The sequence below is a fragment of the Antechinus flavipes genome, chromosome 1 (genome assembly GCF_016432865.1).
Source record: "Antechinus flavipes isolate AdamAnt ecotype Samford, QLD, Australia chromosome 1, AdamAnt_v2, whole genome shotgun sequence".
Lineage (NCBI taxonomy): Eukaryota > Metazoa > Chordata > Mammalia > Dasyuromorphia > Dasyuridae > Antechinus > Antechinus flavipes.
Genome location: NC_067398.1, coordinates 17,119,470 through 17,142,649, shown reverse-complemented (window position 1 = coordinate 17,142,649; position 23,180 = coordinate 17,119,470). Strand labels below are relative to the sequence as shown.

Genomic DNA, 23,180 nt, shown 5'->3' with positions numbered 1-23,180 from the left:
AGCTACGGTCGCCGATCCCCGGCTTACCTTCCCCCGCCTCGGTGCAGTCCACGGTGAAGTGAGTGGGCTCGTTGGCTTTGAGGCCGCTTCTCTCCACTCCAGGGCCAAACACCTTGACCTTCTGAGGGTGGCTCCCTTGACCAACGCCAACCTAGAGGCAAAGTTCGGGAATCATGAGACCCCTGGAACCCACCAAGAAAAGCAGGGGGGTCTCCCGCACATTTTAGTTCACTATTAAGTTATTGTAATCCTAGGTGAAGTTCTCCTTAATGGTCTATTTTCTGACCCACGACCCCGAAGGCCGAGTCCGATTACCCACCCTGTAGGGGCTTTTGGGGATATTCACTCCTCCCCAGACGACGGAAATGGTGTGCTTTATGGGCTTCAGAGGGGTGTAAAAACAGGCGTAGGTCCCGTCCATCTTGCCCTTCATCTGAATCTCAATGGGACTGCCTTCTCCATCCTGAAAACAAGTCAAGACTTTAGTAAAGAATACAAGCTGCAACATACTTAAGGCTGCTCCAGTGCCATCTTCTACATGACATCCCTTTATAACCATATATATAATGTTTACGTACAAATAAATTAATGTGTCAATAATATGCAGTTTATAGCTATGTGTCTATCTAATATTTAATTTTAAACTTTGTATTCTAAGCATCTAGCTTAGTTTCTGCACACAGTAGGTACTTAATAAATTCTTATTGATCCAAACAAAAAAAAAAAAAAACACAAGCCATCCTGTTCAGACAAAGACGACTTGAATAGAGGCTACTTTCAAAAGACCTTCTTCGTGATATTGCTTCACCATTTCTGAAAAGACAAACGTAACCATGACACTACTCACTGGCTCGTGTTCCCAATTCCTGCTCTTATATCTTGGGGTAATTATAAGTGGGTAGAAGGTTGACAGCTTCCTCTGTTTCTTCAAGTTGTAACTACTCGGTTCCAATTTTCTCTCCCACTTTCCACTATCTACTTTCCTCCCACATTCTATTTTTGTTTTGCTGGAAAACTCCTGGGGATGCATGGGACTAGCCAGTCTTGAAGAAGTAAAGAGACCCATCTGGTGTACGTCAGGTATGAGCTGCAGGCCCTGATCCAAGGGGGCCAGCTGGGAGAATGTGTTACCACATTTCATCTCCAGTCATGATAGTGCTGTCATTCAGGGAAAAAAAAAACCCGCCCGGTGTCATCAGACCCAAAGCACCTTTATTTGGTCACCTGGCTTTTGTGACGTATCTCCCCTCCCCAGGCAGCCGGGACACACCCAGTTACCGCACCTGCCGGGACTCACCTGAGCATAGATCTTCAAGGGCGCCTTCCCAGCATCCTTGGGGTCGACGGTGAATTCGGCCAAGTTGTTGACGATACATCCAGTCTTCTCTAATCCTGGGCCGTAGGCTTGAACCTGGGAGGAAGAGGGGATGATGATTATGGGGCATCCGGGAAAAAGAGGGCAAGGAAAATTAAACGCTGGGGAATAATGAGGAAGCTTTTCTTAAGTAACAAAAAATAAAAAATAATCCGCCCTACAACTGAAAAGAAACATAGTGTGTCCCGCACAGGGCCTAGCAGACAGTAGCTACTGATAATTGTTTGTTGGGGGACTGAGTGTGAGGGGATAAGATTCTAACACTGGAGCTTTTCCCTGTACCAGCATATTTTTTAACCAAAGGGAAGGCAAATGACCTTCGCTGGGGACACAGAGACACCTCTACCTTAAAGGGGTGGAAAACGGACCCCTGGCCCGAAACCTCATCAAAATCTCAGAAGGTGCTGGCCACGGGCCCGGGGACAAGAGTGACCTTCCATCTCAGTGTCACCTTTGCTACTGGGAGAGTCAGAAGCCAAAGGTCAGAGAACACTGTACAAGGTTGGCAGTTGGGGGATGGGGGTGGGGGGCGGCTAGAGAAAGCAGAGAGAAGGAAACATCTCGGCTGAGATGTGAGGAAGAAGCTCGGCTCAAGGCCACATTTCTCTCTCTCTCTCTCTTCCCACCGGGAAAGTGGCTTTTCCCCCTGCTAGCCTTCCTCATTCACAGTTCCAGACCCCAGCTACGTAAACTATAGGAAACGACCCCAACGGTGTCTCATAACTGGATGTGGGAGGTCGGAAAATTATGACTTATTGTCAGTAAATGTTTGGTTTCTATACCGTCTTATATACTTACAGACTCAAATTAGCACACAACTTTCTCAGGCAAAAAGGGTGTGAGAGGACAAAGGTTAAAAAAGATTATGGCAGCCTAGCACCATGGGCTGTCTCTCTATAATGCTACCTTCTATATGTGACCTTTCCTGGTTACCCTTCCCCCCAAAAAGACCTTTTTATCTATTTGTGAATATTTTGTGAACTGTTAACAGACTTTGTAGCTCCACTGCCTGGCATAGTTTTTGGCACATAGTAGGCCCTTTATAAATACTTCTTGACTTAGATTTAAGAACTCTGACCAAAGCAACGACTGAGTCCAGAGCATCCCTGATGCAACATGCTGTCCACCTTCTGCCAGAAGGATGACAGAATCAACACAGAATGAGCTCTATTTGGGCACATGACCGATGCAGGTATTCTTGTTTGGCTCTATTTTTGTTTCAAAGCTTTTATTTTTTGACTCTGACCCCTTCCCCTGCCCTGTTGGAGAAGGTAGGAAAAATAGAAAACAGATTTTGGTTAACAGAAAAATTAGATTAAATTGAAACCCAAAAAAAGGTAGGAAAAGAGAAAGGGAATTAGGAAGATAATATATGATATTTATACGTAATAATATATACGATAATATATACGTAATAAACGTGCCTACTGTGTGCACTTAAAAAGGGGCAAAAGACAATCTCGGCTTCAATCTTATGGAAGAGACATGTAAACAGATATATACAAAGCTACATACAGAATAAACAGGAAATAATTTATAGCGGGAAGGTGCTGGAATTAAAAGCAAATGGCAAATGCTTCCTATAGAAAATACGATTTTAGTTGGGACTTGAAGGAAACTGGGAGATCAATAGATGGAGCAGAGGAAGAAAACGTTTTGTTTCTGCTTTTTGGTCCATACGTGTGGTTTCATCCCTGGAGAGAATTCCCAGTGTGGAAACTCCCTCCACAAAAACAAGACAGGCAAGTCTTTTCTAACCTGCCCTTAGGCAATTGCCCGGGAACAGGGAAGGATTGCAATGACTTGCCTAGGGTGACAAAGCTACTGTGCATCAGAGCTGAACCCAGCCTTCCACCCAAGAGGAACATTCCCTCTCCCTTACACATGAATGTCACAGGTTAAGGATGAAGGAACTGGCCAAGATCTCAGGCGGCAAAATCTCCTGGATCCCAGCGGAATGACTGAATGCTGCTTAATCACATTTCAAGGGATCCATAATAGACCAAAGATCCAGGAATGGAAGTCAAGTAATCCAAACCCTGCTTCATGTTACAGATGAATAAAGTGACCATTAAGATCTCAACTCGGTTCTCTTTCATTCCACAGACAAATGCCATTTGCCGATGCGATGCCCTTAATCATCTAGCGTCTATTAAACATCTAAAATGTAGGAGGACTTCATCTAGTGCCCCTTCTTTTACAGATGGGGAAACTGAGCTCCAGGGACTTGCCCATGAATAAGGAGCAGTAAGCATGGGAGGGAAGCTGGGAAGCCAGGACCTCTGACTCCCAAGTATCATGTTACCTCCACGAATCCATCAATCCACAAGCATTAAGCTCCTACTGTGTACCGAGCATCGGTGATACAAAACCAAGTCCCAACTCTCAGAAGCTTCTGTCTTCTCAAGGGAGACAACACTCACACAATACAGAGCCATGAGTGCATAAATACTGGACAAGCTTTTGCTAAATACGAGCTCAACATTCTGGGCAATTTTGTGCTCACTGATGTTGGGAAAGAAGTGAAAGGGCGGGGGGAGGCTCCGGGGTCAGGAGGCCTTCTCACCAGGTCTGGGTTGAAGTCCCCTGAGGCGGGCTGGATGTAGGCCATATAGGGACTGTCCTTGATATCCTCATCGTCGCACATGATGTGCACGGCGTACTCCCCGGGCTCCTTGGGCCAGTACTTCACGTCGCAGGACCCGTCGTTCTGGTCGTCGTATTCGATCTTGGCCTGGGAGGGGCCTTCAATGGCAAATCCTAGGAAGAGGGCAAAGGACCCGTCAGATGCGGGGCAGGACAAGAGGCACAAATCGCGGCAATTTCTCCGAGACTAGGCTGAATTACAAGGGAGACACTGAAAGCCATCCACACCATCTCCATAACGTCCTAAGCGGACTGCAGAGATTCCCAACCCAGGTCACGAGTTATTTAGCCTTGGTTGGTCACGAGAGCTATGAAGCAAACAACCGAGGGGAAAGCGAGCGTGAGAAGACATTTACAGTTTCATTTACGCGTGAATCATAGAAAAGTAAACAGTTGGATCACAGGGCCACAAATTTATAACTGAAGGAAGCCTTAGGCAAGTTACAGATGAGTAAACTAAGGCTCCGGGAAGCTGAATGACGTTTACAATCTTAGATCTAGATCTGCAAGGGACCTCCTAGTCTATTTAATTGAGCCCATTTTACACGTGAATGAAGAGCAGCCTGGAAGATTTTAAGTGAGTTTATGAAAATCATACAGTTATTAAGTACCAAAGGAAGGCTTCAGGCCCTCTAAATCAGTCCTACGAATTAGGACCAGAATCCCAGCTATCGTATCCATGGGATGGACCGTTCTGGTTACAATCTTACCCAATGATCCAACTTCCGAGCCAATGGACTCCACCACAAAGTCTGCTGACCTCCCGGCAATGCCTCCATGGAGACCGGGCCCCCACGCTCTTACTTTCTGCACACCTGCCTCGGGGCCCACCTGGACTTCAAAGGGACTAGGGAAAAAAAACATTTGCTTGCATTAGGAAAGAAGGAGACATCCTAATAATCAACCTAAAAATTCATTTATTTAGGGCATTCTCTCTTAAATTTTGAGGTTCAAATCCTCAAACTCCATCCCATCCCTGTCCCCACCCATCAAGAAGGCAATCAATTAATATTAATTACATATGCAAAATAGATTTCCATTTAACCATTTTGTAAGAAAGATAAAGTGAGAAAAGTATATTCAAACTGCACCCAAAGCTCGTGAGCTCTCTCTCGGGAGGTGGAAAAGCGTTTTTCATCGTGGGTGCTTTGAAGTGTCTGGGATGACTGTAAGGCTCAGAAGAGCCAATTCTTTCGAAACGCATCATGGCTGCAATGTTGCTGTCACTGTGCACGATGATTTTCGGGTGGTTTTCCCTCCACTTTGCTTCAGTTCATGCAGGTCTTGCCATGTTTTTCTGAAACCACCTCATTTCTCACAGCACAATTACTCCATCACAATCATAGGCTGCAGCTTGTCCAGCCATTCCCCAGATGATGAGCATCCTCCCCCTGGCCAAATCCCTGCCATCACTAAAACCCTGCTAGAAAGGTGGGTACGGATGGAAGTTTTTCCTTTCTCTTTGGGGTACACAGCTGGAGGTGGTATTGCTGGGTCAAAGGGCGTGCAAACATTTATAGCCCTTTGGTGTCCAGAACGGCAGGACCAAGTCGCAATTCCCCCACAGTGCACGAGGGCATCTGTTTTTCTTCATTTCCTCCAGTATTTGTCATTTCTGAGAGGGGAAGGCGGTACCTCAGAGTCGTCTTAATTTGTCTTTCTCTAATCAATAATGATTTAGAGCATTTTTAAAATATAACTATTGATTTCTCTGAAAACTTTTGGGCTTTTGACCACGTACCAATTGTTATATAAATTTGTCTCAGTTCTATATTCGTTATATATTTGAAAAAAGAGATCTGTAGCAAAGAAACTTGCTGTATAAGTTCTTAATATGGGACAGCGAGGTGGCGCCGTGGGGAGAGCGCCAGCCCTGAAGTGAGGAGGACCTGGGTTCAAATCCAGCCTCAGACACTTAACACTTCCTGGCTGTGTGACCCTGGGCAAGTCACTTAGCCCCAGTTGCCCCACACATATACAAATCCACAAAGCCATGCTGGGCAGTCCAAGCCCTTCGTCCCTGCTCCCCTCTGGTCTTCATTCTTACACACCACTTTTCTCGGTATTCCTCAAACCAGCCCTCCGCCTCTGGCACTTTGGGGGCTGCTCCCGCTCCTCCACTCTGATAGCGCCTCCCGAGGCTTTTGTAGGTCCAACTAAAAGCCCTGCTCTCCACAGAAAGCCTTTCCCAAGCTCGCCAAGTTCGGCGCCTCCGCCATCTCACCGATTTCCTCCCCTTCCTCTTCTGGATTTGGAAAGCTCTTGAGGACAGGACCTGTCTTTTACCTCGATCGGTCTGGCACACTCTACGCTCCCATTCAATGCTTATCGATCAACTTATTTACTATTCTTAGTGATTCCTCACCCAGGCCCAGTTCAACCAAGATTTGATGGGTGAGGAACTCCCGGGAGAGGAAACGCCCTCCTCCACCACGGAGCGGCGATCCACCTGTGGCCTTCCTGGCTTCAGAGCTGCCCGGAGAGATCGGTCTACGCCCCCGTGGCCGGTAGGTGTCAGGGCCGAGACTGCTCCTGGGGCTTCCTCCTGCCGGCTTCCTCTCCCTGCCCTAACTTCTCATTCAGCAAAGCCAGGTTCGAGCCTCCAAGTCGCCTCCGATGACCTGTCCCTGCCGCGAGGTTACGTAGGAAACCCCCCAGAAAAAGTCCCTCACCAGCTTCCCTTGTTTCCTCGGGTCACTAAGGACGCATTCAAAATCCCAAGGACCAATAGTGGCAATAATGGCGGCTGACATCTGTGTGGTGCTTGCAGGTTTACAGGAGAACAGAGTCATCAGTCATGAAGAAAGGAAGGAGTCTCCCTGCAGACCCGGCCGTCCTCCTGGCTCCCCTCCCTCCCGCAGGCCCAAAGCCACTCGCACTGATTGAAAGCAGGAAATTGAAACCACCAGCAGCTTTTTACTTCGTTTGACTCGGGGCCAAATGTCTGCAAAGGTTTCCAACAAAGCCGCTCTCTCCGCGTTCCTCGAATCCGGGAAAGGATGGGGGAGGGGGGGAGGGCAGAAACGTGGGCAGGAGACTCACCTCTTTGGAATGTTGTGTCCGCCCCACGTGATGGCCACCACGTACTTCCCAGGAGTTCCCGGGTAGTACTCAAAGGCATAGACGCCGTTCGCGAAGCCCTTCTGTTTGACGAGCTCCTCCAGCCCCTCTGAGGGAACACACACAAAAACGATCGTTAAATATGCTCCCCTGACTCTGGCAAAGGCGATGGGGAAGGGGGCAGCCCCGAGGGACCCTCCAGCCCGAGGCTGGCCCATCCCAGGCTTGCTGGGCTGCTGAGCGCCTACTGCGTGCCGAGGTACAAGGAAGGGAGAATGGCCGCTGCCCAGGGCCCCACTGGCCAAACACGCTTTCTCTAGGGTCCAAGACCTGCTTTGGAAACCCACGGACTGATTCTGGGCAAGTCCATTAAGCTTTTAGTCTCTCGGGGAACATCCACGGTGATATTTCCATAGAGTTAAAAGCAAGGACCACATTTTACACGATTATAGCTTTTAATAATGTGAATTTGGGTCTTTATCCTTTCAGGAGCACGTCTCCCCGGAGGGGCAGCTGCACTGGGGAGGATGACGTGGAGTCAGTCCTGAACATCTCAAACGAGAGATCACGTGTCAGAGGCGGCTGAGAATGTCCCCGATATTCAGTGGGAAGAACAGATGATCTTTTAGCAAAAAATGAGCTTAGACTAACACTAAACGGGATCAGGGATCTAATAATCGACAGCAATGTCCTGTTACCGTTATCAATGGAGGAAAAAAACCAATGTAAAAAGCAAGACAAGGGAAGAGCATATCTCAATTATGGAGAAGAAATCTCAAAAGAAATTACAAAAAGTTCAGCAGCTAGTGCACAAAACTAAGGGAATGTAATGCAACAATGAATTCCGAAATACCTCGAGAAGATGGCAAGTGCCTGAGGGGAAACTCAGACATTAAGGGTTGAATCCTTTTAAATACAAGAGTCGTGTTCATTCTCCCCAGTGAGACACAAGAAAAGTAATCATTTTAGAAAATGCAAATTGTAGTTATTGCTCGAGAATTTTTTTCAAACTCTCTAAGGAGAGAAATGGAAACTAAACCCACTCTGGAGGACTGGCTGGGATCTAGAACCGACAGTTCTACGTCTGTCCCTTGGCCAATGTGGCTCCTCACTCCCCTCTGCAACCTAGCGACAGTCCCCAAGAGTGGCCAGGCCGGGCACTTCTTCCCACTTTGGTGAAGACGAATATCTTCAGGTTTGGCTACACCGAGAGATCCAGGGCTGGGCCCAAATCTGAAGCCGTTCTAAGTTGGCAGGATATCGACCAAGGCTGGGACTGCCTCTGGCCCAGCTCTTCAGACCCCCAAGTCAACCTCCTGGAGGATGGGAGTGGGCAAGAGTCTAAAAGGATTGGATTCCGAGCTGGTCGGGCAAAAGGGGGAGCAGGAATCTCACGGCACCGTGTGGTGAGCCCCGCAATCTTCCTAGGGAGAAGCCAGTAAGGCTTTATTAAGCACCTACTATGTGCCGGCCAGCTGACAAGACTGTAGGAGGAAGCAAACTGATCGTAACCTCCGGGCCAGAAAGTTCATTACTAGAACTCTTATCAAGAAGGCTAAATATGGGCAGCCGGGTGGCACAGTGGAGAGAGCACCAGCCCTGAAGTCAGGAGGACCCGCGTTCAAATCTGGCCTCAGACACTTAACACTTCCTGGCTGTGTGACCCTGGGCAAGCTACTTAACCCCAACTGCCTCAGGAAAAAAGAAAAAAAAGGCTAAATATTAAACAAACAAAAAACCTTAGTGCATTAAAAAAAAAAAAAAAACCCTTCCTTCCTTCATTGTTACTTTATTTGGAATAACAGAAACCAGAAAGGGCTTCTAGAACAAACACCTGGGGAAGAGGGAAGCAAACAATGTTGTAATCCGTCCAGACTCAGAGGGAGAAGGGACTCCGCGTCCAAACGTTCTACTGCAAGGCCCAGAGAACGTAACTGACTCACTCGCGGGGTCAGAGCTTGGATTCGGGCTCTTAACGCTAGGTTATTGTGCCATGAACAATATCAAGAATACAAGGAAATACGGAAAGAAAAGCTAAGTATTACAGGAGAATTTAAAAAGCTTACAGACACCCACTAAAATTAAGGAGGAAAGCAGCGAGACCATTTATAAGACAAACACACAGAGACACAGAAAAAGAGATCACTACAGGCAAAGTTCTGTTCAGTTGTACTGCTATTATTTCCTATGAGTTGATGTTTTTAATAAACACAGAGTACAATTTGAGGCTTTATTACTCATTCTATTTGTTAGATAATCAAATCCATTAAAAACATTGGCTTCAGGGCCAGAGCAAGGATCGGGAAGATTCCCATTCAAATTCTGCCTCAGGCATTTATTACTAGTGAGACCCCGAGCAAGCACTTCGCCTTAATTTGCCCACCTATAAAATGGGGTTGGAGAGGAGGATCTCCCTGATCCAGCTGTCTCACTTTAGAAGTAAGAACTGAGACCCCAAGACCAAACAAAGAGATTTGACCAAAGAAAGTCACCGTGGTCTTAGGAGGTGGTGAGTTTCTCATCGATGGGAAGCTAAAAGCAGAGGGTGGGATGAGCACTTTTAAGGACCGCTGTTTGCCTTTCTTTGCATCCAAGCAGGAACACAGTAAGCGCCCCCAAAAGACTTGGGGACTGACTTCCTGACAACGGAGGAAGATGGTCATGGAGAAAGTGTGAGCCAACAGACAGCCCCATAGCTCCAGTGGGATACAAGTAACGTCAAAGGGCCTGGAGGAAGGCCTCTGGATGATGGGCAAACCCTCCCAGAGGGGTGGTGGGAACACAGGAAAGCACCTGAAGGGTCTAGTCCATGGACCAAGATCCTCCTTCAGCAGCTGGCTCAGTGAGGAGAACTTTGGGCAGTTCTAATTGGCAATTAGGAGAGATTTAAAAACCCGGTAGGTCCGGAAGAGGAAGTCACTCATTTACCCTAGCGGTTCATCAGCTGATTGCCATACTTCAGACCCACCAAAGGGAAATTTAAATGCCCTTCAGATAAAGTCTTTCCCAACTCAGAAAATGCCACTTTTAATTCACAAAATAAACTTTAACTGGCTGTAATGGGAGTGGAGTAACTCAGATAAGCAGAATAGAAATAATCCCGACCATCCATCCATCCAAGACAACTTCTTCCCAAATTGGAGAGGGCATTCTCACCCAAGGCTGCATTTTCCAAGCCCCACCTTAAGTGAAAAGCTCGATCTTTGGTCAAGGACCTTATCAGGCAAATGAAGTCATATGCTTCTCCCCTTTCATTTCTGATGCTAGGATTAATGCAAATTCAGAAAATCCCTTTTGTTTCCTTGTTTATAACTAAAAATTCTCTTCCAGAGCTCTTCCCAACATATCATGCCATTTATCTAAACAGTGACCCAAATCTCCTCCTTTGGGTGTATGAAATGGGGAGGGGAGGAGAATAAGCCTTTATTCAGCACCTACTCTATGCCAGGTTCTCTGCAAAGACGGTTTCGAGTATTATCTGATAAATAACTATTATTACAAATATTTGATCCTCACAACAACCCTGGGAGGTAGATGCCATTATTCCCATTTTATGGCTGAAGAAACTGTGGCAAATGGAGGCTGATGCTCAGGGTCACGGTAGCAATTACTGGATTGGATCTGTAAAAGTTTGAGAGCTAGCCAGCCCCACAAACCAGAAGCACTGAACCTGAACCCCTGCCCCCGGCTGCTGCTCAGTTTGTAGACACTTCCTAAAACCTGTGTCTGAGACACCAGGCAGGAACTCGCTCCACGGCTGGTCGGCGGTTGGCTGAGGAATGGAGCTGAGTCACCAACGGGACCCAGGGTCAAACATTTCTTGTTGGGACAGGCCCGAACGAGGGCAGCCCCCGCGCTCCTCTGGAGGCCTCGGCCCGCCCGCTACCTGCCTGGAACTACAGCCTCCCACCCAGCAAGTCCCGCCCAGCTTCAGGAGCCGGAGTTGGAGCTGTCCACGCAGTGCGGGACTCCTCCCTGGCCCAAACAGGCCGAGGCACTGCAGCAAGCCCCAGAGCTCTGGACCCCCGTGACTGAATGCGCTGGAGCTACTTCCGAGCCCCCCAAATTGTGGGAATGAGAAGAGCAAAAATTTGTGTCTCCTGGAGGGGAGAACAGAAAGCAGAAAGGCTTTTCTGTAGCTAAGAAGCTGAAATGGGTGCAGGGAAGGGAACCTGACTCGCTTCCCGATACCCAGAAGCCTATGGAGCCCCTCCCCGTGAGGGAGCAACTTTTGGGAAAATCAGCCCTCAGAGTCTTGGCCACGTAGATGGCAAGCTCTCGGGGAGCAGGAGCTGGGCTGTTTGGTCTCTAATACCTACAGTAGCACCTGGGACCCGGCCTTCAAAGTACTGGCCGACTGGAACTGAATAATATGAGATCCTCGGCCATCTAAGCCAGTCCTCCTTCCCCGGCCCAATACCTAGAACGCCGTCTGCAATAGGGTGTGCCCTTCGCTCCGGTCAATGGCTTTTGTGCCAGAAGAATTCCAGGCAGAGGAAAAAGAGGAAGAAGGCCGGCAGCGAGTGACCCAGCACAGGTGAGGTCAACCAGGGGGAAACGGGAGGCCAAAGGGACAGAGCCCTCCACAGCCCTGCAAAAATGGAAGCTTTCCCGTGCCTCCTGAGGCTCAGCATCACTTGGGGACCTTGGAATGATCTTCCGATGTCGGGAGGCAGGACACTCAGGAGAGATGGGAAAATGCTGGGGGCTTGGCTCAAGCCCACTCCCCAAATTAAAAATGGAGCCTGTCCGCCTGGCAGAGAGGGAGCGGGATGGGTCTAACTGGAGAGCCAAACCTGACTGACACAAACTTAGATCCAGAGCCATCTGACCCCCTCGTTTTACAAATAAGGAAATCAAGGAACAGAGAGACAGAGTTAAATATTGGAGGGTAAGAACAAGCGCGGCTCCAGTGAAGAAATACAGAGATACCCCTGCCCTCACCCTCGGCAGAGGAGAATGGCTCATGGCCACGGTACCTCACATATTAACCAGTTATACTGATTTTATTTAAAATGTTATTATCCAAGATGGCGCTCTGAGAGGGGAGAACGCTGGGGGAAATTACAGGGCTGTAGAAATGGTTTCCACCCAGACTTTGTTTTTAATGACAGGGCTTCCCTCTGTGATTACCCTCCTGGATCCATCTCGTCTGCCCATAGTTGTCTACGGGTTCTCCTCAGTTACAGGTGAGTTCCCGGGGACCCCCATAAACGGCTCACGGGGGGAAGTGATACTTACTGGGCCCCCGCACAGTCACACTGAGCTCCCCGCTTCCTGCAGACTTCGTGTCCACCTTGAAGTCGGCCGTCTCGCGGATCCTCACGCCCTTGGGCTGCAGGCCCCGACCGCTGGCCCGGCAGGCATTCGGGTTGCAGGCTGCAAACACATTTCAAGTCAGACTTTGATTCTCCGTCCCCCGTGGCCGGCCGAGGCCGCTTGGAGCCGCCGTCCACAAAAAAGCCCTTCACTTTACAGGAAGAAAACGCTGACACGGACCCAACGTCCCACTCGGGGAACGCGCAGCCAGCAAACACAGAAGCGCGGCTCTGTCCAGCCACGACGCAGATGGAAGCCGTCGGCAGGATGGGCTCGGGCCCAGCGAGCGCCTGGGACGGCTGAAGCCTCCCATTGATTCCCTCTCGGCCCAGGGAGGGGGAGTGCAGACCACGTCGCTGGATTCCATGCAAACCCCACCGCCCTGCCCAAGAGCCCGGTAATTAGGCCCGTCGGACAGTTCCAAGACTCCTTTTAAAGCCCCCTCCAGCTAATGTGATTTTAAATGTCTGACCGGGAGCCAAATCCTGGGCCAGCCATTTTTAAAGCTGATTTTCTTCCAGACTAGAGTCAAGGAGAAGAAATTTAAGAAAAAATAACAAAAACTACTCGACTGGTCCAACCCAATCCCGACTAATAGAGACTGTCTGAGGCTCAACAACTACATGTTATAAAATAGTTGCCATGTGCACAGCCACGAATCCTTACCAAAAAATGCTACTCGGTGAGCTCTGATTCTAGTTTAAAGTAGCTTTTAAAAAAAAGCTCAAATGAAGATCAGAATTTGCTCACAATATATCCACTCTTGAGAAGGCCAAAAATTAGAGACTGATTTTTAACAAATGGACTATTTCCAAAAATAATAAGATGCATAGGAAACACATTAGAAAGCCCAAAGGCACGTGGGCAAGTCTCATTAGCAAAGGAAATGAGGATTCAATCGTTGGACAAAATCTGTGGCACAGGACCGTCCTTTCTTAAATCCTAACTGCTGACTTTGCGGTCCCCGTCACTGGAGCTTTAAGCTCCCCATCTCTGGCTTCTCTGCTACTGAAAGAAAAAAGCAGCAAAGTAACTTTCGGTAGGAGAGAGGAAGGTATTTTCTCTGCATGGGCCAGTGATCTCAGCTGTTTACTCCACGAAGAGAAAAGCCAACTATTCAAACCCTTTCATGGGATTTTTTTTATTTATTTAAATGCTTTCCTGAAATATGTCTCAGGGAGACAAACATTGTTAATGAACTTATAATTCCATCCAGTGTCAAGGGGAGTGAGAAATCAGCGGGTCATAATGGAAACCAATCTAGACAGGGCTCTTCTAGTAAAAAGGGTTCTTATTTAGTGAAGGAATTGTGAAATAAAGGGCGAAAAAATGCTGGGCCGTGGAATACACCGAGGGTGGATTACGACTGACCTTTCCAGCCCACGGTAAGTCCGGCCACCAGCGAATGGAGGCATTTTAAGCAAAGCCAGCTGCTAGGGCTCCTGTTCAGAGTCATCCGATGATACCCTGGCTCCCAGCATGGGGGGGGCTCCATCAGGTTGTGATCAGTGACTCAGAGATGACCACAGTGCTTTGGTTTTTTTACCCACAAGGATCCCAAACACGGCATGCAGGACATGCTGCTGCACAAGCCAAGAAAAGAGCAGGACCACCGCCTCTCCCTCCCCTTACCAGCAAGCCGTCTCGGAACAGCCCCTCTCACGAGGGAAGCCATTCTTCCTGGTGAAGTCCAAAATCCCCCAAATGAAACGGATCGGGAGAGAGAAGTCTGCAGAGTGCAGGAGCAGAGGACAGAATAAGGAGAAACTGAGTTCAGTACTGGTTTAGGAGAGAATAAGGAGTTGAAAAAACAAAAGGAAGAAGTTGGAGAAAAAAGCTTATTCTTTAATTCTCTGGAACCACTAGAGAGCACAGAACATTTTTGTGCCATGAATTTTTAAGACATTTACAATCGTAAAATCGCTTTTTTTACAAGCAAGAAACAGGACAGACATTCCTGTATCAGCTAGATTCCTTGGGAGACAACGGTAATTCAAAAAGCACAAACAGGAGACTTTCAAGAAGACACGTATCCTATTAAAGCGCTTACCTTCGCCGACATTCACGGTAAAGGGGCTTTTGGGAATAGATTCCCCAGCAAACGAGACCTTGACCACGTGGGGACCAGCCTGAATGGGTTTGTAGGCACAGCGGTAGACCTGATTCCCTTTGTCTTCCATGACCATTTCTACCGTTTTCTTCCCTTGGGGATCTTCCACCTCCACTTCGATGTCTCCCACACCAGCTCCTGCAAGAGAGCCGCCATTTTGCAAGACATCTTCCTCATAGAATTTGAGCTGCTTGAGGGCAAGACCTGTTTTTATTTTGTATCCTCACACTTAGCAGAGTACCTAGCACAGAAGGGAGGCTTCCAAACAGCAGCAGAGTGATTAGATACAAAAAAATCTTAGTTGCAGAAGAGAAATGACTCAACAAAGAGCTTCAAGGTACAAAATCATGTCAAAGCCTTGGAGGACAGCTGGCACAAAATGATATTCACTTTTGAAATCTCGGCTCAGCCCTCATTGGAAACTAAAACTAGACTCCCAAGCCCTAGTTACTTTCTGAAGTTTATTGAGTCCTGGGAGATGGAGATTACTTAAATGGCTCTCCAAAGTCCGGCGCCCTATCTCCCTCCAAGCAAGTAACTCTTAAAGTTGTGTCTCCTCCTTTTTACTTCTGAAGGACACACAGGAGCCCATCCGCCCATCTCTCTCCAGTTGACAAGCTCAAGAATGGCTTTGGTGCATCTGTGGGAACTCTTATATTGTGCTGAGAAAGTTTAATCCGTTCACGTTTTCAAGTTCTAAACTTGCCCCTCTAAAATGGTTTCCTCCCAGAAATTAGGGGAAGAGGTAGTCCACTAAAGTCATAGGCTTAGTTTGCTTACTCCTAAGCTAGCCTGCACCTCCGTCAAGGACCATCCAGAACCATCAAGAAAGATACAGATTGCATGGGACTGAATGTGGATCACGACATAGTTTTTTCACCTTTTTGTTGTTTGCTTTTTTCTTTCTCATTTTTTCCCTTTTTGATTTTTCTAGTGCAGGGTAATAATTGTGGAAATATATATAGAAGAATTGCACATGTTTAATATATTACTTGCCAGGGGAGGAAGGGAGGGAGAAAAATTTGGAACCCAAGATTTTATAAAAGAGAATGTTGAAAACTAGTTTTGCATGCATTTTGAAAATAAAAAGCTAAAAAAAAGAGATAGAGAAATGTAGTTTTTTGGTTTGGTTTTGTTTTTTAAAAACTTGTGCATAATTCCCCTGGAAACAGAAACACTCATCCAGCTTAGGATTTATCCCAATTCTTCCCAACAAAACAATGCTCAGAAGTTACATTCAACAGATTTCAACTTGGGCTCTGCCCCCAAAAAAGAGCTATTTTTAATAACTGACCAAAATTTCAGAAAAATTAAGTTGTGTTCTAAGTCATCTCAAGTGGTACCTCCTACAAGGAATCATTATCGGGGCTCCAGGGCGAGTAATTGCCTCTTATATCCCTGGAATCACCTTGGATTCACTGTGTACATGGGGCTTCTCTCCAACAGAAATAAGATCCTTTGGAGAGGATGGAATTTAGAGTTGAGTGGGCCCTTGGAGACCAATCCCCACCTTCCACAAAAAAGAAACTGAGACTCAAAGAAAAGAAGGGACACGTCAGGGGCCATGATTTTAGGGAATAACCCACTAAGTCCCGCAAGAAAGAGGGGAGGTACCTGCTGTGTAGATGTCAAAGAAAGTTGCCTTATTAGCAATATTGCCAGTGGCTTCCAAGCCTGGTCCTTTGGCTGTCACTTTGCTGGCATCGCCCTGGGCCTTGTCAACATTGACCTCAAACGGACTCTTGGAGATGTGCTGACCAGCAAAGAGAACTGTAACCTGTGAGGATCAGAGAAAGCGGCTTTAGGTCTGGCCAGCTCCACTGTAACAGTCACCAGAGGAACCAAACCTTGTGGAGCCCCCAGACCATCTCCAGTCCAGTGAGAGATGATCAAACACCCTTTCCTTCTCTTGTGGGGAGAAGGGGACCGTGGGTCCAGAATGCTGCAAACACTAGCAGACCTGGTTGGTGCTACTGACCATTCCTTCTTTTTTTTTTCCAATGATACAAAGGAAGGTTAGAAGGAGATGGTGCTTCGGGAAAAGAAGTCAAGGACTGAGTGTGGTGGAAAATAAAAAGGACTGAGTAAAACCTAGGAAAATAAAACAAGTGTTGGAAGGAACTGAATTACTGGACCCCAGAATCATTAAGTTGGAGCAGAAGGGAAGACCTCAGAGGCCGTGTAGTCAAGTTACTTCATTAGAAGGAGGAAGAAAAGTAGGAGGATGAAAGAAAAGAAGGATAAGAAGAGGAGGAAGAAGATAGAAGAGAAGGGAAGAGAGGAGAATGGAGAAGAAAGGAAGAGGAGGAGAAAGGGAAGGAGAATTGCTTGGCATGTATCTAAGAGGTAGCTATTATTGTCATTATTATTGTTGTTATCAAGTTCTTCCAATATCTTCCTGAGATCCTGGACAGGACAAGATCCCTCTGCTACCATGTTTTGTTCCATCCTTCTCTGTTCTGATTTTTCCTCATGGGATGCTCAAGGGTTAAGATCTTAGGAAAAGGCTTGAAATGAACTTAAAGTGTTAAAGTAAATATTATCTAAGCTTTCACATTACAAAGAGCCCCACAGTTTAGTGATTTAATCATTCAAAAAAACAGGTTTTTGGGGGGTTTGTTTTAGCTTTTAGAGATCTGCTTAAAGCAAGCTCAGTGAGTATCCTCCGTCAGGGCAAAGGATGTCCAAAGTGAAGCTCTATGAACGGAAACAATAAGTACTTAATTTCTCCCTTAACCAGGGATTCACAATGGCTCAACCCATCCTATGTTAGCATTTAGATCACCCCAACTCTTACCTTGTGAAGTCCAGTGACCTTGGGCAGATACTCAACAGAGTAAGTCTTGTTCTTGTCACTGTCTGGGGTCACCTGCGCCTGGAGGCAGAAGCACAAGAACATTAGAGACCACAAAATACCGCAGAAGGAATGTCGTAGCCGCAGCCGGCATCCTTCCCAGCCATTCAAGGTATTGACCTGGAGTCTCTGACCAGCTCTTCTCCAAGACATTCCTAAAACCAACAGGGATTCAAAAGTGCCGAAACAAATGGCCAGACTCATAAATTCATGCAAACAAAAAACCACACCAAGTTTTAATTTTCTCTTAGAGAAATAAGGAAAAAGTTGAAGTCCGTTGTTTGTTTTCAAAGGTCACAACCCCCTCCCCGCACCCCTAATTTCAGGGAATAAGAACTTTTAAACCCCGGAATGTCCATGCACAGCCATCAATAACAGGGACCCGCCATCTTGGAAAGCCTCCACAGTCTTGGGTCCCTTGTGTTATCTTCCTAAAGAAGCATCCGATATTAAGCTCTATCTTCCATCTTTGATCCCTTCCCCCAAATCACTTTCTAACTGTTGTGTACATGAGTGTTTCCTTGAGAGGAAGTAAGCTCCACAAGGACAGATATTGTTTCATTTCTGCCTTCGTATTCCATGGGCTTTACACACAGTGCCTACAACACCCTGGGAGTATATAACTATAGGACTAAACAAGAGCCGTCTCTCTCTAAAGGAAATCGCCCTCCAAAACAGGAAGTCCTTTAGGACTTTCAATGTGCTAAGAGAATCCACGCCAAGTTCTTCCCGGTAAATGAGACCCTCAGCCCGTGGCTATGGGAGAAAAATGGGCAAAGGCTGAAGGTACCAGGGCCGAGGTGGGGGCAGAGCTCGTGTTGTACACGCTGGGACCAAGCACCGAGCCAGGAAAGTCCACCTACCTCCTCTTTGTTCCCCTCAGGATCTTCCACAAAAACCATCACGTCCCCTTGTCCAGCACTGATGGTGTCCACCGTGAATTTGGCCGGCTGCTTCACCATGTTTCCAGTGGGCTCGATTCCTGTTAAACATTCACGACACAAGTGACCAGAAGTGCTAGAAAAGTTCGAAAGGTTATCGGACCGAAGTCACGGCATTAACTTGGGCGGCGGCCAGAAAGTCACTTAAGGGGAACCTCAAAAGTGAGACCAGGCTCCTCGAACGTGATGCTGGGACAGAAGGTTGGACAAGAGTCAATGCTGGAAAAATTACCCAGGCACAGGCTTGGTAAATAAAAAGTTTTAATTTAAAAAAAAATGTAATGCTGTGTGACCAAGAGCAAGCTGCAACCTCGCTGCTTCAGACGACCAAGTGACAGGGCAGAGGATGATTTCTAGCCTCCGAGGGAATTTCCACACTCTGCTGACAAAATTGCAGATCTGGAGCGAGCCCAGGAAACTAGGAGGACAGCCTGAAATAACTCTTCTGGGGAGACAGAAAACGGTTCTGCGAGCCAACGTCAAGCTGTACACCGTCATGGTGAGTTTACAAGTCAGAACTTGAATGTGGCCATGACTGGACAGTTAGAAATGATTTCGTAAAACAGATTAAACCAGATCTCAATGGCAGAAAAAGGTTTAATTTATATGAAGGAACTTGAATATGGCCATGACTAGACAGTTAGAAATTATTTGTTATTTAGTAAAACAGATGAAACCTGATCTCAATGAAAAGATTGACATAATGAGTTTACAAGAAGGAACTTGAATATGGCCGTGACTGGACAGTTAGAAATTATTTAGTAAAACAGATTAAACCTGATCTCAATGGCAGAAAAAAGTTTGTCCTGAAACTAGCACCCCTGAGTTTTTGCCTCAGAAAAAGTGGGGCCTATCACAAGTGTCAGCCACATTTCCCTGCACAAAAGCTACCGTGCCAGACAGAAAGGAGCAGAGAAGATGGTTTTCTGACTTTTTCTCAAATAGCTGGGTCTGTGGTCCCTCTCTCCCCAATGGCACAGCATGCTCGCAGAGTCATTTACATAATTAAGGAGACATCTGTAACAATATAGATTTTTCTTATTCCAGAGTTCTCGTTTCTTATTCTTTATTAAAAAAAGTTATTAAAAAAAAAATCCCGGCAACTCAAGAAAGACAAAATCCCACTCCCAACGAAGGGGATGGAAATTTTCTTTCTCTGGCTCATTAAGAGTTTTCTCCCAAACGAACAGCACATTAACACGAACAGACTTAGCTTCTTTTTCCAAGCACGCTGGCTGCTCCAGCGCCTCTGACACATCCTGGGACAGGTGCGACGTCCCGAGTCAGACTTTCCACGGGGGCCACCGTGACTGCCCGTCCCGGCTCCCAAAATAGCCGCGGTGGCTCCTCACACAAAGCCGCTCGGGCTGAACCAACCCGGACAAAGCAGCAGATGAAGGAAGAGGGCCGAACAACAGAGCGAGGGGTGACGGGGAAAGGAAACTGACTCATGGTGGGTGAGGAAATATGAAAGCCGGCGATAAGCTCCTTACAAACAAACCATCAGCGCCGGGACAGATTTCATCCGGCCCCTCGGGTCCGTCTACCAAAGGACCGGGCCGTTCTAGCCTGTTACCTTTCAGAGAAGCTCAAAGGCCTAAGGCCTGAATTCTAGTCTCGCTGGATGCTCTTGGAGAAAGCAGAGCTCGCTGGTTTAGCTCTGGGGAGGCAGAGTGGCCGGAGGATAACAAGCTGGACCTGGAGGCTAATCCGGCCTCCGTGGGGCTTCCTCACTGGGGAGGAGGCTGGATAAGTTGTTAACAAAATAAAAAATTAAGAGCAGCCACCAGGCAGCTTTGTCCTGAGTCTCTGATTCATGAAAAGCACTAGATAAGTGATGGCTGTCACTCAGAGAGCTCACCTATTTTTAATTACCAAAGGCAACGTGGGCTAGTGGGCAGAGTGCTGGACTCCGAGATGGGGGCAGATCGCTAAACCTCAGAGAGCCCAAGTGTCCTTATTTGTGTAACAGGAATAAGTCCTTGTCACAATCTTCCTTAGAAAATTGTTACAAAAAAAGACCTTGCAATAATTAAAGGGCTTTAAAACCATGACATTATCCTGGCCGTGTGATCCTGGGTAAGTCATGTAACCCCAAATGCCTCAGCAAAAAAAATAATAAACCCATGACATTATGCTAGTACTTTAAAGAATAAACTCATTCCAAGCAGGAAAATAATCACTAAGCACTTAAACAGTATTTTAGGGTTTGCAAGGGGCAGCTATCGGATTCAGGAGATAGAGCACGGGGCTTGGAATCAGAAGGGCTCATCTTCCCAAGTTCAAACCCAGCCTCAGACACACACTAGCGGTGTGACCCTGGGCAAGTCATTTAACCCCATTAGTCTCATTGTTAAAATGAACAGGAGAAGGAAATGGTGAACTATTCCATTATCTTTGCCTAAAAAACACAAATAAGGTCACAAAGAATCAGAACCAACTGAACAACCAGGATTGCAAAGCAATGGACATATTTCACAGAACCTTTTAACTCCTGGATCCTCACAATAACCCTAAAAAGTATACCCATTTTACAATTGAGGAAACTGAGGCAGACAGAGACTAGTGAGCCATCCCAGGTGACACAAGGAGGCTAGATTTGAACACAGACCCTGATCAAACCCAGTGCTCTGTGCTACACTACAAACTAATGAGTTTCCTTGGCTTTGGGCAACCTCTCAAGCTCCAGCCCTCTTCTATCATGGAAATAGAGATCTAAAGCTGGAAGGGGCTCGGTGGGAACCTTTAATTTTATAAACCAGGACGTCAGGGGACTTAGCCAAGATCACACGGGTAAAAATGGTAGTCAGGATTTGAACCCAAGTCGAGGAATCGAGCTTTCGTTGCTGTCCTAATTAAAAGTGATCACCAAGAAGAGAGAACGTCCTAGAACCTGGGAAGATTTGTATGAACTGGTGCAGGCTTGCTTAACAAGCAAATTTGTTATAAAAGTTTTCTTTTTCTTTTTTTTCTCCATCCAAAGGAGGATAAAGAGAAAAAAATAGAATTTTATTCTTTTTTTTTTAATTTTTTAAAAATTCAAATTCAAAGGAGTTACCACTATTTTAGACCTTTGTTTAAAAATACATCTTCTCCAGGTTACAAATCAGATTGTTTGCAGGGATTTGATTTCTACTGCTGGTTTTGTTAAACAAGCCTGCACCAGGCCAGTAGGATGCATAAAGGAGATCATACCCAGGAGGTTTCAGCAAAAGGCTGGTCTAGTCAAGATGAACAATGACCCCATTTACATCTAGATGGGACAACTACAAACACAAAGTTCGCAGGGGGTGGGAACCAGCCCCGAAAGACTCAGGCAAACACATTCCACCCACAGCTCCCACCTGGAGATTTCCCTGAAAAGATGGCCTTTCAATTAGGAACATGAATAAAGCTGCCATGGAACCCGGCCTCCCAGGATCCTCCTCACCTCGGCCATAGGCCCGGGCCTTCTTCGGGTTGAGTTTGGGTTTGAGAGGGGCTCCCGGCTTGAGTTTGGCTTTGGGAAACTGAGACAGGTAAGTCATGACGGAGTGTTCATCCACATTGGGGTGAATGATTTCTTCAGGAGTGATGACCTTGAAGAGAATAGAGCGGTCATTCCTCAGATATATACCTGCCATCTTAAATTCTGACAATAATTTCAATAATTTCACAATAAATTGTCCAATGAACCACCACTCCTTTTCCCCAAATTGGCCTCCATTTGAAGAGTCCAGACATGTCATTTGGCAAAACCAAACCAGAAGTGACCCAGCCTTCTTTCTCTGTAAAACATCCCCTGATGTCCGGCATCTAAATGCTCATCCCTAAGGGTCACCAGCATTCCGGCCCTAGTTAGGATTCTCCACAATAGGTCTAACTAAGACCTGCCCCACAGGCAGCTATATTCCAGCTACCTACCCACAATCCCACAGTTTACTTCTAGCTTGGGAAATAAAAATAAGTCAATAATAGTAATAATAATGGCAATAAGTATTTGAATTCACATCACTCTTAAAAAACAATCTGCTCATTTTTTCCCTGAGGTCTCTCTTCTATCCCTTTTCATTTTTTTTTTAATAATAGCTTTTAATTTTCAAAACAGAAGCAAAGATAGTTTTCAACATTCATCCTTACAAAAAAAAAAAAAAAAAAAAAAAAACTTGTGTTCTAAATTTTTTTCCCTCCCAGAGGGAAGCAAATAATCCAATATAGGTTAAACATGTGCTATCCTTCTAAACATATTCCCAGATTTATCTTGCTGCACAAAAAAATCAGATCAAAAAGGAAAAAATGAGGAAGGAAAAAGCAAAAAAACAACAAAGGTGAAAATACAATGCTGTGATCCATATTTAGGAGCCATAGTCCTTCCTTTCTATTCTGTGTTTGTCTTCCCAATACAGCATAAGCTCCCTGAGGCTAAGAGCTATCAGCCCAGCACAGCACCTGGCACATAGGAGGAGTTTAATTAATGCTTAATGACTGACTTGACAGAAAACTACCCAGACACCAGAGAGGATGGAGGCGGGCAGGGCTCTTACCTGTGGAACCCCCAACCAGTCATCGGCCTGCTGCATGGCTTCCCGGGCATTGTCCACCGGCTTTGAGGGATCCCAAGATTCCCAGTCAGGACAGAGACCTAGAGAACAGAGGAACTTTTATCGGACCCTTACCCAAAGCCAAGTCATCCACCTGATGCAGACTGCAGCAGAAGCAGCAATTATCAGAGAGACCCGTGCCTCGCCTTGCCAAAATACATCAAAATCATCAAAGATCCCCACAATGGTCATTCAGCAAACTCCCCTTATGGAGTCTCTTCTACCTGCACTCTCTCTAGTTCTAGGAATCTTTACCCTCCTTTTCTCTAATACAATGAAGGCTTAAATGGAAGAA

The 23,180-nt window shown here is 46.5% G+C and overlaps 1 protein-coding gene across 3 annotated transcripts in view; it reads right to left on the bottom strand.

Moving 5' to 3' along the window:
• FLNB (filamin B) overlaps positions 1–23,180 on the bottom strand; it is a 130,337-nt gene that overhangs the window by 52,988 nt on the left and 54,169 nt on the right. For all 3 annotated transcript variants that reach the window (XM_051979655.1, XM_051979659.1, XM_051979646.1), the window contains exons 3-15: positions 22,829–22,926; positions 21,736–21,883; positions 18,228–18,346; positions 17,308–17,385; positions 16,125–16,287; positions 14,451–14,648; positions 12,323–12,460; positions 7,064–7,190; positions 4,732–4,868; positions 3,942–4,135; positions 1,298–1,411; positions 320–463; positions 28–151 (exon numbers count right to left, since the gene is read on the bottom strand). In XM_051979655.1, coding sequence (XP_051835615.1) covers positions 28–151; positions 320–463; positions 1,298–1,411; positions 3,942–4,135; positions 4,732–4,868; positions 7,064–7,190; positions 12,323–12,460; positions 14,451–14,648; positions 16,125–16,287; positions 17,308–17,385; positions 18,228–18,346; positions 21,736–21,883; positions 22,829–22,926 — 1,782 coding nt within the window. The remainder of the gene's footprint in view (positions 1–27; positions 152–319; positions 464–1,297; positions 1,412–3,941; positions 4,136–4,731; positions 4,869–7,063; positions 7,191–12,322; positions 12,461–14,450; positions 14,649–16,124; positions 16,288–17,307; positions 17,386–18,227; positions 18,347–21,735; positions 21,884–22,828; positions 22,927–23,180) is intronic.